The sequence below is a fragment of the Merops nubicus genome, unplaced genomic scaffold (assembly GCF_000691845.1).
Source record: "Merops nubicus isolate BGI_N331 unplaced genomic scaffold, ASM69184v1 scaffold41211, whole genome shotgun sequence".
Classification (NCBI taxonomy): domain Eukaryota; kingdom Metazoa; phylum Chordata; class Aves; order Coraciiformes; family Meropidae; genus Merops; species Merops nubicus.
Window position 1 is genome coordinate 23,444 of NW_008588425.1, and position 15,673 is coordinate 39,116.

The 15,673-nt window shown below is 39.3% G+C and overlaps 1 protein-coding gene across 1 annotated transcript in view; it reads right to left on the minus strand.

The window, feature by feature from the left end:
* ITGA2 (integrin, alpha 2 (CD49B, alpha 2 subunit of VLA-2 receptor)) overlaps positions 1–15,344 on the minus strand; it is a gene marked incomplete at its 5' end in the record, with an annotated part of 24,729 nt that extends 9,385 nt beyond the window's left edge. Inside the window, 13 exons of the mRNA XM_008949252.1 lie at positions 457–540; positions 639–715; positions 1,804–1,896; positions 3,547–3,688; positions 4,493–4,575; positions 5,166–5,276; positions 6,304–6,455; positions 7,429–7,568; positions 9,046–9,182; positions 9,972–10,175; positions 12,214–12,357; positions 13,064–13,209; positions 15,206–15,344. Coding sequence (XP_008947500.1) covers positions 457–540; positions 639–715; positions 1,804–1,896; positions 3,547–3,688; positions 4,493–4,575; positions 5,166–5,276; positions 6,304–6,455; positions 7,429–7,568; positions 9,046–9,182; positions 9,972–10,175; positions 12,214–12,357; positions 13,064–13,209; positions 15,206–15,344 — 1,652 coding nt within the window. The remainder of the gene's footprint in view (positions 1–456; positions 541–638; positions 716–1,803; positions 1,897–3,546; positions 3,689–4,492; positions 4,576–5,165; positions 5,277–6,303; positions 6,456–7,428; positions 7,569–9,045; positions 9,183–9,971; positions 10,176–12,213; positions 12,358–13,063; positions 13,210–15,205) is intronic.
* Positions 15,345–15,673: the final 329 nt, after the last annotated feature.

Sequence of the window (15,673 nt, forward strand, 5' to 3'; positions counted from 1 at the left end):
AGCACCCTCCCCATCCCCACCTTTGCTAAGAGTTTGAGCTGGGGCATTTTTTTTTTTCCTTTCATTGTTGCTCTCTTATTTAGTTTTAATCACTTTAACTCTACATTTGATCAGATGTTGGTACATTTGAGCCCAGAGGTCCAACCTTATCATACAGTATATAATAATTACATTATCAAAACCACATGCACTGTTTTTCATTCATTCACGTGAGCATCTGTAACACTTGTGCTGAGGTAAACATGGACCCACTATTCTTACTACACATTCCCTAATCTTTTATATGTAAGACTACTGGAAGAATATAAAATTCTGCTGCTGTTGATAAAATGGGAATTTCTTACACCTTCCAAAGTGAAAACAAAATTTCACTCTTTTCAGTGGCCTCCTAACACTGTTCCTATATTACAATTGTCTTGGTAAAATGACAGTGACTCTTTACATTATGCAGCATACCTTGTGAAATGAATTTCTGCATCATATCGCAAAGGAATCGATAAGCTGACCTGGTTGTCCAATTCTTGCTCTTCCTTACTTTCACTGTTCATCAAAACATGTGTAAATCAGGTGTTACAATATTATTTTATACAAATAAGTTATTAATAAGTAACTTGCTTTCATATGATCACATACTTTACCTTAATGCATGAAGACTTATAACTGCCACATTCTGAAGATTTTTCAGGTTAAAATCAAAACTAATGTCAAAGGATACCTATGGCAGAGACAAGGAACACAGAGTAAATGAGCTGATGGTACAACATCCAGAAGACTTCTCAACAGCAACATAATTATTCATGTGTGCAACAGTCTAGAATTGCTCTCTGTACCTGAATTCTCCACCACTGCTGTACAATATTTCAGTAATTTCTAATTATTTTCTAGTTTATAACACTCAAGAATTGCTTTGTTCTCACTTGACCCTACACATTTGCATTGTTACAAAAACGTGAGCTATTTGCATTTTTAAATTTTTTATAAGTAGCTATAAGATTCAACCAAAGGTGTTCAGAATTGCTTCAATTACATGCTTTTAAACACTAGCCTTAACAGAAGCTTTGTATTTACTCTTTTCTTCCACTTGTTTCTACTGGTCTGCTTTGATCAATGCCATTAAAAATTCAGAACAAACAACTTTTTATATGTAATTACTTAAAGAAAAAAAATAATTTCTCCCCACCACAGAACATAATTTTTCTACTTTTTCTGTAAAGTTTCTTATTGCTCCAGTTGATTGTGTTAGAGACTAAAAGCCTAATTCTGTTCTAGCCTTGAGGAATAAGAGATTTAAGTTCCTTAAAACCATGGATATCCTTAGGTTTATGGTATATATGAGAAGAATATACGACCTATCCTAGGGCTGTGTGGGCCACCCATCTCCTTTCAAAACAATACTGCTTTCTCGGAAGATGAGGTTGACAGAGCAGGAGAGGAAGCTACTCCAGGTTCACATAGCAGGAGTTTAACAGGAACTGAGCTCCATTCCCAAGAGGATAATGCATGATGCTCTGCTTTTGTTTCCAGCCCTCACCCTGCAAGAGTTACAAAGCTACAGTAACATCTGAGAGCTGTGTGTAGGGACAAATGTGCTTCAAGAGCCTTTTTTCCTTTTATCCTTTTAGCAAAGAGTCACAAAAGTTTAGCCCTTAGTTTGCTTTTTTTAATGGCTCTAGAAACCAAAGGGAAGTTAACTGCTGCCAAATCTAAGAAATCTCACCAGCAGTAAATGCTGGTTTAGGGGAAAAAAGCAATACAAAAAGCTTTTGGGTATAATTCAAGGTTATTTAAACACAGTAGCTTTACCTGTTGTCCTGTTCTGAAAACAGGATAGTTTATTTGACAAATGACCGTACTTTGTGCCATTCCTGTCTGACAAGAGACTTCAGTCCCATCAGTCTGCAGAGGAAACAAGACAGAAAAGTCATTTTAATAGCATGTTTTGATAAAGCAGAGCAGAAGTTACCAGTCTCTATCTTCAACAAGACAGGAATTACGCTAAAGGAGAGTACAATAAGTGTAATGGCAGTAATTCCTGGAGATGCAAAGGTTAGGGTGGGGCATAGGCCAGGCTAGAAGAGAGGAAGGAGAAAGGTGGGACAAGGACCAGTACCATGCAATTACTTGTAAGCTGTAATAATCTTTTTAGAATTTTGTGCTGGGCTTCGAAGAAGGAATACATAATAGGTAGTACAGGCCACCTCCAGCATTAACTTCCATGGTGCTTTTTTACAGCCTTTCTACAGAACTTCTGCAGACGTTATTAACATGACCCGAGAGCTAGTTAAATACACTCACTGTAGAAGTTAAGTGTGAAGACAGGAACCCTGTTGTACTTTTTGTAGAAAAAACAATGCATAAGTTTATTTACTTTTGCAGAACATTTAGCATGTCATCATCCAACATGAAGGACCAACTCTTAGACGATAGCCAGTTATCATCACTTTGAAAAGAATTTCTTAAAATGTACTGCCTTTTGTTACAAGCATTCCTAGCAGACATTTAGCATTTATGAATCATGCTACAAAAAAAAATAAGCCAAACCAAACCAAAACAATACCCATACATTCTCAGATTATGCTTTTCTTTCTCCTTTGAAGCACACACATTTTTGTCAAGAGCTTAATTTGCAGGGTGAAATACAGTTCTAAGTAAATAGGATTTTAAAGCAGAAGAGAGTCCTAGCTCCAGTGTGGTCTTTTGGCATGAGTGACACGAGCCAATTTTGCTGCACAACAGGATGGGGAGGTAGAGGGGCAACCTCCATGCTGTGTGGAGTACTTCTGCCAGTTCATTGTTCAGGAGAATGCTGCTCTTGGGTAGTGATGAATGTTCCTGTCCCTCCCCTCCTCTCCTCTCAGTACAGCGCTTGCTCTGGATTTCACCCCTATGATTATCATTCACCTCTCCAATAGCAGCCCGACCTCTCAAGCCAGGCACCGAATTTTGAATTTCATCCTTTATGAACTGTTTGGGAGCAACAGTTGAGATTACAGATTTACTGCATTCCCAAAATACTATGTATAATTCCTTTCTTTTCCAAGACAGAATTCATTTGAAGAAGAGCTTCTGGTATAGCAATCATTTCAATCTGATTAACTGTCTAGCTGGAACACGTGGCCTTGGCAGTAACACTATTTTTAGATCCAAAGTCTGTGCTTTAAGGCTGCATCATCAATGCTGCATGCTTAATTTATCAAATACAAATCCCTGTGGCACAGCAACCGTATTCAGGCATGTTGCTGGGAGTCAAGTAGAAGATGTGGGTGCCCAGGCCTAAAGTGAGGAAAAGATTACTGACATACTGAGGCGAGGTCAAACTCAACAGGTTGCCAACTTTCAGGCTGAGTTGGCAGTGTTTCTCCTTGACCTAAATAAACCAATATGCTGGAGGGGACAGTTCTGGTATCCAAGAAAATAGATTGGGATAGAAGTTTGCACACATCTTCTTTCCTAGGATAGGCACTACTAGAAAGAGAGAAAAAAAATCTTTGAGAACCTTAAAAATCAGTGGCAGTAACAGAAACAGCAAAGCTGGGTATCACTTACTGGTAAAGATGATGAAGCAAAAAACAAGTTGTCTGAAAATGTGGCCTGAATTCTAGTGTTATATGCATTTTCCTTTTTATTTCTCAATTTCACGTTGAATGTTAGTCTTCTGTTTTTGCTGCTGACAACAAACTGCTGTTTGCTGTTGGAAAACAAAAAGTCCACTGTTGTAAACAGAGGTAGGAGAACAGCTGTGGATCGTGAAAATGTGTTGCCTGTAGCCAACAACAAATAACAAGCACAGCAAGACATTTCCTACATTCTAAACACTTAAACACTTTGCTTTCCAAACCCTTTGACATAAGAAACTGTGATGGTGTTTCTTAATTAGTGGCTTCTCAAAGTGATTATGTATGGTCAGAGCCACTTTGCTGAATTTTCAAGGCTGTACCCTGCTGGGAATGTGGGCAGAGTGTGGGCAGCAGACCTGGATGGCAGCTTCAGAAAGCTTCAGAAAGAGGCAGCCCTGCCTCTCTGCGTGCTGTACACGTGTGCGTGTATGTCTGCATATGGACTTGGAATATGTGCTGCCCAAATGGGTGTCCACAGCTTCCCAGCAGCACAACCTGCTGCAGGATCCTCACTGCTCCCCATGGGAGGGACCAAGATGGCTGCTGCAGCCACTGCTGCTCTCCTGGTGGTAACACCAGCTAGTCAGACACATACATCTAAGCACTCACTGCATCCTCATCCCTAAGGTATCAAAACGTGGTTTTGTCTAAGCTGACAAGAGTCCTACTTCTATATCTGAGTTCCTATCATAGCTCTTTTTCCTTAATTAGTTATTTATACAGAAGTGCTATTGCCTTTTTTACCCCTGCTACTGTTAAGTAGATGTTGAACTAGGAAGGCATTCTCATCTAGAAATTAATCCAAAGCCTACAGACAAACTAACTGGTGAAAACTTAACACCCAACCCCAAAAATTCCACTGATGCAGCTCTTACCCATCATCTGTCTTCCGCTGAACATTCAGAACAAGATCACAGATACAAAGTTCATCTTCACCACAGTCTTTAATAAAAGGAATCTATGAAAGCCAAAAACATTTCCTGAACGACAACTCAACTTTAAAATTTTCTACAGACAGTAGAGTGCAAACACCTTTGAAATGAAGAACATTCTTAGTTTGCAGATAAGAAAATCCCTCTGAAGGGCATTGAAAACTCTGACACATGAACAAGTTAACACTGAGCAATATGTCACTACACGTCAAGCAATTCATAACAACAGTGCAGGCAGGTTGTCGTTAACCCACAACAAATATGATGTAATCAAAGGGGTTCCATCTCCCTTATGTACTGTTTTATTGAAGGATAAACTTACCTAAAATGGTTCATCTTTGCCACCAACTAGGAGTTCACAGGAACATGGCAACACGGCTGAACTAACACGCTTGTTATGCCATGTTGGCTGGTGCACATGTCTGAGCAAGCACATGCATTACAGACAAAGGTATAGAGAGAACAAGGGGACACTCCCTCCAGATGTCTGCTTTCAGCCCACTGACCTAGCTGCAACACCAGTTTTCACTTGCATGTACCTCTGTGGTGTTTGAGGGGGCCACACATGGGCATGTGCAGAGCCACACATTTTTTGACGTTAAGTCTGCATACTTACACTATAGGCCACAGATGCAGGGGAATAGATATCAAGCACAGGGCTGGAGCCAGGAATTGCAAGGCCAATGTCAATGCGCAAACTAAGTGAATTCACTGCATCGGAAGGTTCCTGTAAATCAAATGGTTTAGATGGTACCTGTTAGCACAGCAAACAGGGCTATTCTATTGTAAAGAGAATGTATAATGAAATACTTGCTCCAATCAAGAAGTAGTAACAGTACAAAGCTCCATTTCTTGACAAAATAGTTTTGTGAGATTGCTTAGTGTGGGCTTCTCTTCTTTTAGTGCCATTTCTGTGATAAAATGCATTCTTCTAGGATGCCTGGAGACTATTAATCACAGTTCCTTCTAGGGCTAAGGAACATGCAAATTCTCTGCAGCTGCAGAAGCTGGTCCTCAAAAGCCATCACCAGGTGACTTTCATTCTCATCTGACTACAGAAGTCAAATTTCTATTCCATTCTGCCTTACCATCACAGAGAGCAGCTGGGCCTGAATGTCACTAAAATACAATATCCTTCTTGTGTCCTCTGGATGCATACTGGATGAATACTCCTCTAGCCCTACTGCTCCATGATGGTAATAAATTTGATTAATAAGTCAGTGATATTTGCACTGCAAAGCACAGCATGAATTCAAGTCTTCTACCTGACCTAGCATCATGCAGGGAGCTCAAGGCATCTCTCAGACCTGTGTTCAGTCTTTGATTCTAAATAAAGATGGAGACTTGCTTATTTTTATTTTCCTAGGTGTATGTCCAGCAGCAGCGTTCACCAGAATTCTTCCTGAAATGTTGTTAGTTTGACATACATTTACACGTATGTCTTAACTCTTGCAGAAGAATCTACTCAGAGGGAGATTGAAATCTGTTCAAACTATGGACTATGGGCTCTGTGTTATGTCAAAGCCGAATGACATCATTAAGTACTTCTACTTCCATCCTAAAAAGCTGTGCTGAATTTGATAGATAGTGAGATTCTGATTTCAAAGAAACTAAGTATTTTTCAGCTGTGGGGGATCTGAGAAACCTAAATCACTGAATACACCATTCATTAAATTAATCTTGTACACATAAAATTCATCAATGTTTTTTTCTGATCATTTTTGTCATATAAGACAGCTTGTAACTGCACTAACCTGTACACTGAAGATGTCATGAACACAATTCTCCTCATGACGTACCACAAGATCCCTCTGCATGTATCTTTCATTATTTTCTTTGAAAAAGCCTCTAGAAGTCACTCTAGAGGACTGGAGGTCTGCATCCAACGTTGCATTGTACTTTATAGCTGCAAGAAGATTAACAGTATGTTTTTTGATTAGTATGATTGACCATGATCTCATCGTTCCACTCAAGTTACAGAGTGACCAGGCTTTCCAAACCACACTAAATAATTTATTTTTTTTTACCTTGCTAAACACAGAGCAGACTCAAAAGGAAAAAAAAATTATCTTCCAAAGGAGTCGAACAGGTTTAAGTGCTGACGTAAGTTCTCATCCACAGAGAGGACATTAAATGGCAATCAATCCTGTCTCCACTGCAGATGTCTGAGCCTGCAGCTCAGGCAAGAAGCCAGTCAGCAGGGCCAGGATTATGCTAGGTAAAGGGGCCTTGCAATAATATCCCTGAACTCTGAAGAGGCTGTAACAAATCTTCATCTTCTCTTCAATCACATAATAAATTCTGTCCTCTTCACATTATGACTAATACACTGTGGAGGTTCACCATTATTTTATAGCTCATTCTGAGTTTTTAAAGGTGCTACACACAACACTAAAGCAGTCCAACTGGCGTTATCCATGATGTTTGAGTACATAACTTCATGAGAGACCAGTACTAGTCTCAGAAATATTTGGTGCTCTACAGTCCTCTGAAAAGAAGAGCTTCTCCCCATTGACATCTGCACTGAGCCTATGGAACTTTTTTTTTTTTCTGAAGAGAGAAGAAAAGTCTACAGTCTGCTGTTGAAACCAGTAGGTTGAAAAAAATCAGCTTCTCACTAATGGTATTTTCTGGAGTTTGTTGAGGAGCAAGGATATACTTTTATACTATAGTTTATACTGTTAATTCCTCACTTTACAAAAATGATGCAGCTAGTGATGAAACTAGGTCTTAAAAACACTTTCTCAAGCACTTAAGTTTTATATTGATTTTGCCTTTCTTGACATTCAATCTAATTTGTCTTTAGAATTTCCACCACTCATTTGAATAATGGACTTTTGAAAAAAATAGTATAAGACAAGTCATTGAAATACTCTTACCCACTTGATTATTTCTCTTAGCAGGTCTAAATGTAGCCTGAAAACATATTTTGACAGTTATTTCTGTGTTCTTGTTCAGCAGACTGATCTTCTCAGGCTTAAATGAGGCAATTATGGACACATTTGCAATGCTTCGTGACCTGAAAAATATTTTTTAAAGGTTACATGTAATTTTCAAGAGCACTAGGTAATGCAGAAGCTGTTATCTATTACTATCTGTAAATTTAACATTGATTTTTTGGTTCCAAATATAAACATTTTTAATTGCAGCAGTGAAATTGTTTTTCTTTGTGTGTAGGTGAATTTGTTGATACAGTAGCTTTCAGTAATGGCAATAAATAATTTATCATGTCAAATTAATGGATAATGAATGTCTTTATCCAAATGCTCTAATTCTTCCCTTAAGATAAAAGAATTGAAGCCCTTGTCCTGTTTTCCCAATAGATAACCTTCTGCTCCCTTAGGGAAGTTACTCAGCTCCTCTGGGAAGGCAGCTAAGGGTAATTCTTCATTTTAATTATCTTATTTTTCAGGAAAACAACTTTTATGTCGTTTATCAAGATTCTGAAGAACAGTTTTAGGGGAACCCTGCATGCAAAAACAAACACTTTAATCAAAAGTGAAACTCATTCATCAGACCAAATGCAAGGGTGAAAGAAAAATTAGCATCTTCATTAATCAAATCTAAATAAATGCTGGTACTCCAAGGAGCATAATTTTCTTTAATGAAATTCCCACCGGCACCAGCAGTAGTTCTATTGTGGGTCAAAGGTCCAAACTGACCATTCATTTCTAATAATTTTGTTTCATTATGAAGTAAGTGGGAATTCAGTGATGTTTTTCTTCTTACAATGGGGAGCCTCAGGCAAGAAGATGGGTGGCAGATAGGATAGCAAGCTGCATTTTAATTCATCTCCTCAAGCAAGTAGTGGAAAATACACAGTACTTAGGGAGGCAGAAGACTTGGATTCTGTGAAGCCTTACTTTTATTTTTTAAGTACTCAGATTGCTCTGGCAAAGGTCACAGGCCAGAAAGGATGGGTTTCTTGCCAGAAATAAGTGCCAACTCTCTTTTACTGCTCTCTGTCCTTACCCTGCAGGACAGCTCTCTCCCCCATATCAGCCTACCAGCCAGTAAAAGTCACACAGGTTGTGTGAGAAGTGGTTTCATCTGTCTCAAGCTCAGCCATCAAAATTACACTGTGGCTTCAGAAGTACAACCTGCTGTTACAAATACTATGAAGCAAACCCCATTGCCTGCTGCTGCCCCTTCCCTCTAGACCACGTGCTTGCACACGGGTGTCTCCCGGCCCAACCCGTCCCTGCTCAGGTCCCTCTCAGCAGCCCTTGCCATCTGGCTTCCCCTTGTGTGTGCCACGTCTCTGCCCCCCATGCTGCCTTGGCTTTTGATGGTTTGATAAGACCTGCTTAAAAGAGGTTTAGTCTAATGCTGCTGTTCAGCTAGTTACAATAGCAGCAGTGAGGCAGTAAATGTATTAGCTCTGCACACAGGGAAGGAAAGAGCGTTTTGGTTTGCTTCTTTTGCTGTTGAAATAACTAAATGCTCAGCTTGTATCTGAATCATTAAGGTCTTCCTTTCTAAAAGGGTTTACCAACCATAGCAGAACCACATTTCCATCAGCACCAACTGATACGTCAGTAATGTCATCGTCGCTTAAGTCTCTATGGCCATCTACTGATCTTCCAAAGAACTGGAGCCGTTGTCCAAAAGCAGAATCTGAACCTAAAATTTTCTGTGAAAGAAAGCTTGGTTACTGAGTTTGCCACAAACGTGCTTAAGTCTGCAGATAGCAGCCTAAGCAATAGATTTTTCACTGCTACTCCCTGTATATGTAATGTATTGTTTAAAGAAAATGCTTCTCTGGACGTTTTCTCAGATGCTTTTAAGCACTTTTCCCTCCCCTGTTGGAGCAGACAATGAGCTAGATATTTTGTCTTGGGAGTAGATCAAGTAATGGACTGCTGTATGCCAGCTAGTACTGGAAAATTTTTCCATCTCACATCATGAGCCACTTGTAGCATATGAAGCTTAACAGGACTTCTAACAAACACTTTCTGCAACCAGAAAGTCTGCATGGAAAGTGACATTAAAGTTACCCTTATATGAGCATACAGGATATGCAAAGACCCTTGAAAGTCTTTTGCTTTAGTACAACATATTTCTAATTTACAGAGCTCGGATTTATCTAATCTTCATTGCTGGACATCAGTGCTAAAAACTTGAATAATGGGTGTCTGGAAATTCACTGACTTCATATGCAGGCACCAAAAGTTATAAAAGGCTCGGATGCAGCATCTTGCAAGTCATTTTCCTCTATATGCTTCAGTTATAAGCACCACAATATCAATTAGGGCATGCTGACATCTAGTAAGGAGAGGAACAAGACTTGAAGTAAGCCATGAGAATAACAGTACTCCTTTAAGACGATGAAGCAGCAGCCTATTAAAAGGTGGAAAATTCCTGTTTTCTTCTAGCAGATCTAAAGGCACCGAGTGCAGCATTATTCAACAAAGTTATTTACCTGAGAATATTTGGTACGTATAGTCTTTTGAAATCCATTGTAAACGTAAATTGCTCCAGAGTTTTGGTTTTCCAGTGGTGCCCCTATTACAACATCATTAAAGCCATCCAAGTCAATGTCTGCAAGCATTGCGATCGCTGATCCAAAGCGAGCATTTTCTGACCCTTGTGGACCTTCCAAGAGCTCTTGTTTATCCAGAAGACCCTTTGCAAGAGGAAAAAGCAGAAAAAGCAAAAATCCAGCTATCATTCCACCAGATTACATGTAGGAGCATTATCTATGTGCATTGTTTTTTGTTTCTGTTTTCCAGTACATTCCCCTTGGACTGCTCAGTCTTGAATTCTTTCCCCATTGTATTGCCCATTCAGTTTGCATTAAGTCTGAGAGTCTTGGCAAGCATTACACAGCAAAATCAAAGCATGCTATGCAAAGGACTAACAGCAAATATAACCATATGTATGAAGCTTAAATGCTCTCACTGTCCTCATCTGACTGTTCTGAAAGTTTCACAATACATTGAAAATACAGTTTCCAGTTTTGGATTACCAGTTTTTATGCAGAGGGAATGGAAATTATGTAACTGGACATAATTCTTTGAAACAGAAATGGAATTTCCTAACTAAACTAATGCAAAAAACATGTGTCCAAATGCTAAACTCCTGACCTCTCCAGTGCCAGTGAAGAAAGAAAAATCTGAGATCTTTATAGTTAAATAATCACATTTACAGTACTTTAAATTCAACTAACTGGCAAATATCATTCTCGTCTTTAACCTCAGTTATCACACTGTACTTAAAACTTTGGAAATACCAGCCAACTTATTTATTAAAAATGACTAGAGAAGTATTATTTGCACAACATGGACAAGCTGCACAAATCCAAGTTCTTTAAAAAAAAAATAAGATCAGTCTTTCATTATTTTAAACTTTTACATAATTTTAAACCTAGCATTTGACAAAGACAAGAACTTGTAAGGATAGTCTTCCAATTTCCTCAGCTTTCAAATAATGAAAAAAAATTCCACTTCCAGCCCCTCCATCTACCTTGAAATTGCTGTAGGGTACAGCTTCCTGTTGCTCCAGGACAATCTGTCTGTAAGCTGCTGCTGAAGGGGATGACACCTTCCTCTCTATTTATGTGGTTGGAATTTACCTAGTAAAAAGGCCATGTTCTGTTTTCTCTGATGAATGGCAAAATTTACTTCGCATACCTAGACATCCAATGATACATTGACAGACTGTTCAAAAGTGCCATCAATTTCAGGACTGTTAACACAAGTATTCTGAAAACACCTACTACAGTTCTAAATAAAAACCACAGTCAGTCAAGCATCAGACAAGTAACATAGCTTCACTGAAAAAAGGAGGTAAGATAAGTAATAGGAACCATCCAGCGTGAGAGACTATGAATGCACATAACTAGCAGAAGAGTGTTTATTAGATTTGTTTTGGGAATACCATCAAGTGTTGAACTGATTTGCCAAAATCAATGGCAAACAATTAGCAAAAGCCTCAATGTAAGTTTTTCAGATAAACAGTCAACTTTGTGTTACATTTGTGAACTGTGCTTAGCACAGTGCCTAAAAACAGGACCATGGAGCCACCCAGAGCAGCAGGCCATGGTCACTATTAGAGCTGAGCTACTAATTTGCTTATTAACTCCATTTTGGTCTGTTCCAGATGGTTTATTCCCAGATTAAATGCACAAGCAGTTCTGGGGAAAGTTTACATGTGGTCCTGAAAAGCAGAATGAGTGAGATTGCACTGGGAAGGGCTCCATCCACAGTCCTCTCTAACCAGGCAGGCTTGGAACCAGTTACCTCTGCCCTTAAGCCATAGCCCATGGAAAACACACGCTCCATTTCTCATTGCAAAAACACCACTTGCAGGATTTCTAACAGCGAAAAAGAGAGACTAAACAGTGACATGGAGGCCCTGAAGAGATTCAGGGCACACGTCTTGTTAGCGTGCATGTGGCCAGCCTGCTTTGAAAGAAGCTAGCCTTAAGCAACGCTGGCGAGAGCGGGTCTGCTGCACCATTTGGCTGTGGGGGACACAGATTGCTCTTCTGCCCACTCTTTGGTTTAACAGAGCAGATGCTGCCACTGCATGCTACTGCAGTTTAGACTGCTTTTTCCGTGGTCAACAGTAAAGTCTTCCAGCTGCAAACTAAAATATGAGCCCTTATCATGGCTAGTAGAGCCATGAAGCTGATTCCAGCTTTGCAGCAGTGCCAGTCTTACCTTTGTGATGGAAAACATGTACACTCTCCCTTCTTCTTTCTTCAGGTCATTCATAAACATTGGTGCGCCCACAAGCAGCACATCTGTCACAGAATCCCTGTTAACATCCACTGAACACACCACACTGCCAAAGTAGGAGCCAATCTGAAATCAGTAGTAAAAGAGTCATGTTTGTGTGTGGATTTTGTAAAGCATAATGTTTTAGCACCTGATTCCAAAACCTTACACTCAGAAATACTAATGAATGAAACTGCCCATTGGAATGAAATTACTCTATAACATACTCCAGTGTTTCAAGAATCATATCTTCACCGTGTGCCCCCTGTTTTGCCCAGTAGCAGCTGCTGCTATGGCTTTACCACTCAGTGATAAGAATGCAAGCAGAGAATAAGCAATGAGAGGTGTATTTTTAAATATTAAACTGTGCACATGAATCTACCTGACCTCTGTCTGGTCTACTCTCAGATTTGTCCTACAAATCAAACCCATCTAAATTCACTGCTGTTTTCCAAATGGAGAAAAAGAGAACGAGCTTCCAAGTATCTCTTTTGATGTCAGCTACTTCACAACTTCTCAGGCAGAACGGGGCTCACAGTTAGAAGTGTTGACAGAATGATACATTAAGTAGCTTTGTATATTATCTTTTACCACTAACTGGATGACCTCCTAAAATGCTGTTTGAGAGTTACAGTTAATCTCATTGAAATAGTCTAGGGGCAGAGAAAAGTTCAAGTGGATTTAAATTCATTGCAAGAAAGAGGAATATTCAAAACAAGTGCATTGCAAATTTACTGCTTTGTCAATAAACAGATGCCTGCAAAATCTGCATTCATGACCAAAATATACTTGCCTGCTCGCCTCTCTGGGACTGCACGATTGCAATATTACCATCCCCATCAACATCATAAACCACCACTCTGCCAGTGTAGTTGGATCTTGGTGCACCAGCAACGAAGTAGGCAGAGCTCTGAGTTGAGAGAACAGCAACAGAATAACCTGGGGAGAGAAACCAACATTTAACGTCTACGAGAGACTACTAACTACAAGGTGTCAGTTGGTTATCCACAAAGGCACAGAGGATGAGTCAATCTGGTATGTTAATCGCAGTGAATGACGCTTCTAGACAGTAAGTTGAACTGTCACATATGCATAAAATTTGCAGTAGTCTTCTGAAAGAACAATGACACACAGATCAAGTTGAAGCAGGCTTGGAGAGTAGCGTGGACTATAGTTTAGCCTACTCAGTAAAATGCAGACCACAAAAATGTCATGCTTATGAAGGAGATAGGAAAAAAGAGTGTAAAGAGTATTCTTGGAATGAAGAAATAAAGAGAAACATGAGACGAACGTTTGGGTCAGCCTTCAAACTAGTGAGGAACACCTAGCTCCTGCACAGCTTGCAGTGCATTTTCCCACAGCTCACCGAACCACAGCCTAGTGCTTTGACTGAACAGAACAGGGTATATCAATAGCTTGTCAGCTGAGAGGCTTAGGTTGACTGAACTTCTTTGAACATTTTAATCCACATACCCATTATTCTAACATTAGTTACTTTCAGGAAACATCTTTTAATACCTGCGAATATTTAAAAAATGTATTAATACTACAAGTCTAGCAGTTTTTACATATTTTACAGTTCTGTGGTTTAATTACAGCAAATTTATTTTAACAGAACAAAACAAAATCATCCTTCATAAAGACTATAGTTAAACTGAGTAACAAAATCCCAGTGACTGGGCAGAATATGCAGGTCTTTACCAAGCTACAGGACAATGCAAGTGGTACAGCATAAAAGGATTATGCCCAGGACATTACATATATTTGTCTTATTCAGATTTGTATTCAGGCACTTTTTCTAGGCAGAGGACATCACTGAAGAATAAAAGTTCAACAAGCAACAATAAACCAAAATTTTATTCTGCAAGGTAAGGCCACATGTTCTTAATACAGCATACACTTATTTGAAGTGAGGGGGTGCAGTGTAGGACAGGGGGAAATCTAGCAAGTTGTAATATGCTAGCAAACCTCTAGCTTGGACTTCCCCAAGCTGGTGACAGAGCTGGTACAGAGAGGTCTTAGTGGGGGACAGAAGGAGGTGGAAAGGAAGGGACAGAAATGGCAACAACACTGTTTGTTCCTAAAAATCTAAGGCCAAGAATCTAGAAGTGATTTGTGGAGAAGTGCTGAAGGGGAATTACCTGACCTTTTATGAATGACTCTAGAAAAGGGAGGAATGGAAGTCTGAAGAGGTCACACTCACAATAAAGCTACTGCTCTGGTTAGGTTTAGATTTATTCGTTGTGTTGGATGCAAGTAACGATAAGCCATGGGGAAAAGGACATTAGTTGCAAAAACAGTATCTCATTAAATAACTTCAAGGATAAGAAAGTCATAGGTGCTTCCTGTAGTAGCATTATTCAGGGATGAATCCCCAGAGCAGGCTTGTTGCAGGTATGTAGAAAACATTTCAATGAACTGAGAAGGTAAACTGACTGTCTTTATTTGGTCTCAAAAACATGCATCAGAAAATACATGGGGGTTACAAATAAGACCTCAGTTAAACTGCAGCAATATTCCTAAAATTATAAAAAAGGCCAAGAAAAGAGCAAGCACAGATTGAAATGATAGCAAGTCCATGAACTTCTCATCCATATGTAGTTGGGGAAGTACAAACATTGAAATATAGGGTACCCATAATGATCAGTATGATACACTGAGTAGCAGCCTTTTCAAATCTCATGACTTACTACGTCTCCAAAGCTTGACTTTTTTTAATCTTACCACATTGATATGAGTAGAATTTTTAAAAGACAATAAAAATTTACTTCAATGAACTGTTGACCAGTGAATAAAGTCTTTTTGGATACAAAATTTTTTTCATATCCTCAAATCAGTTCTTCACAGGAGTCGGGCTAGAGCAGAATTTTCCAAGTTTTTTTAATATCTTAATAAAGGTTTGATACATGTCCAGAGTTGTATTTTAGCCCCTTACCCAGATAAGAGCTGTGATTTCTATCCTGCAGAATCTTCTCAAACACATGGCTTGGAAAGGTGGTGAATCTGTCTGAAGACTCCTGAACCACTGTTCCACTCCAGTCATAGGCCCCAACAGCACCTAGCAGCAGAACATCCTTTAAAAAAAAAAAAAAAAAAACAAGTGACCAAAGCCAAAGTTTCTACATGCAATTTCCTACATCACAGTGCTTGAGGCAATGATGTACAATCTAATGAGTGCAAGTAGTTGCCTGGAGCTTATAGATACCACTGACATGCAGGACTTTACTGACCTATTAAGAGGGATTATCACCCCTCTAGTGCAAAAGAACAGGTGACTGCTTTATCTTCCAGGGAACTGCAGCTCAGGATAAATTTGGTTTACTTAAACACTGTGATAATTACCTACATCTGTCCACCCTGAAGCTGGGCTTGTCAAGTGGCTTGCAATGGCTTCCCACTCGTG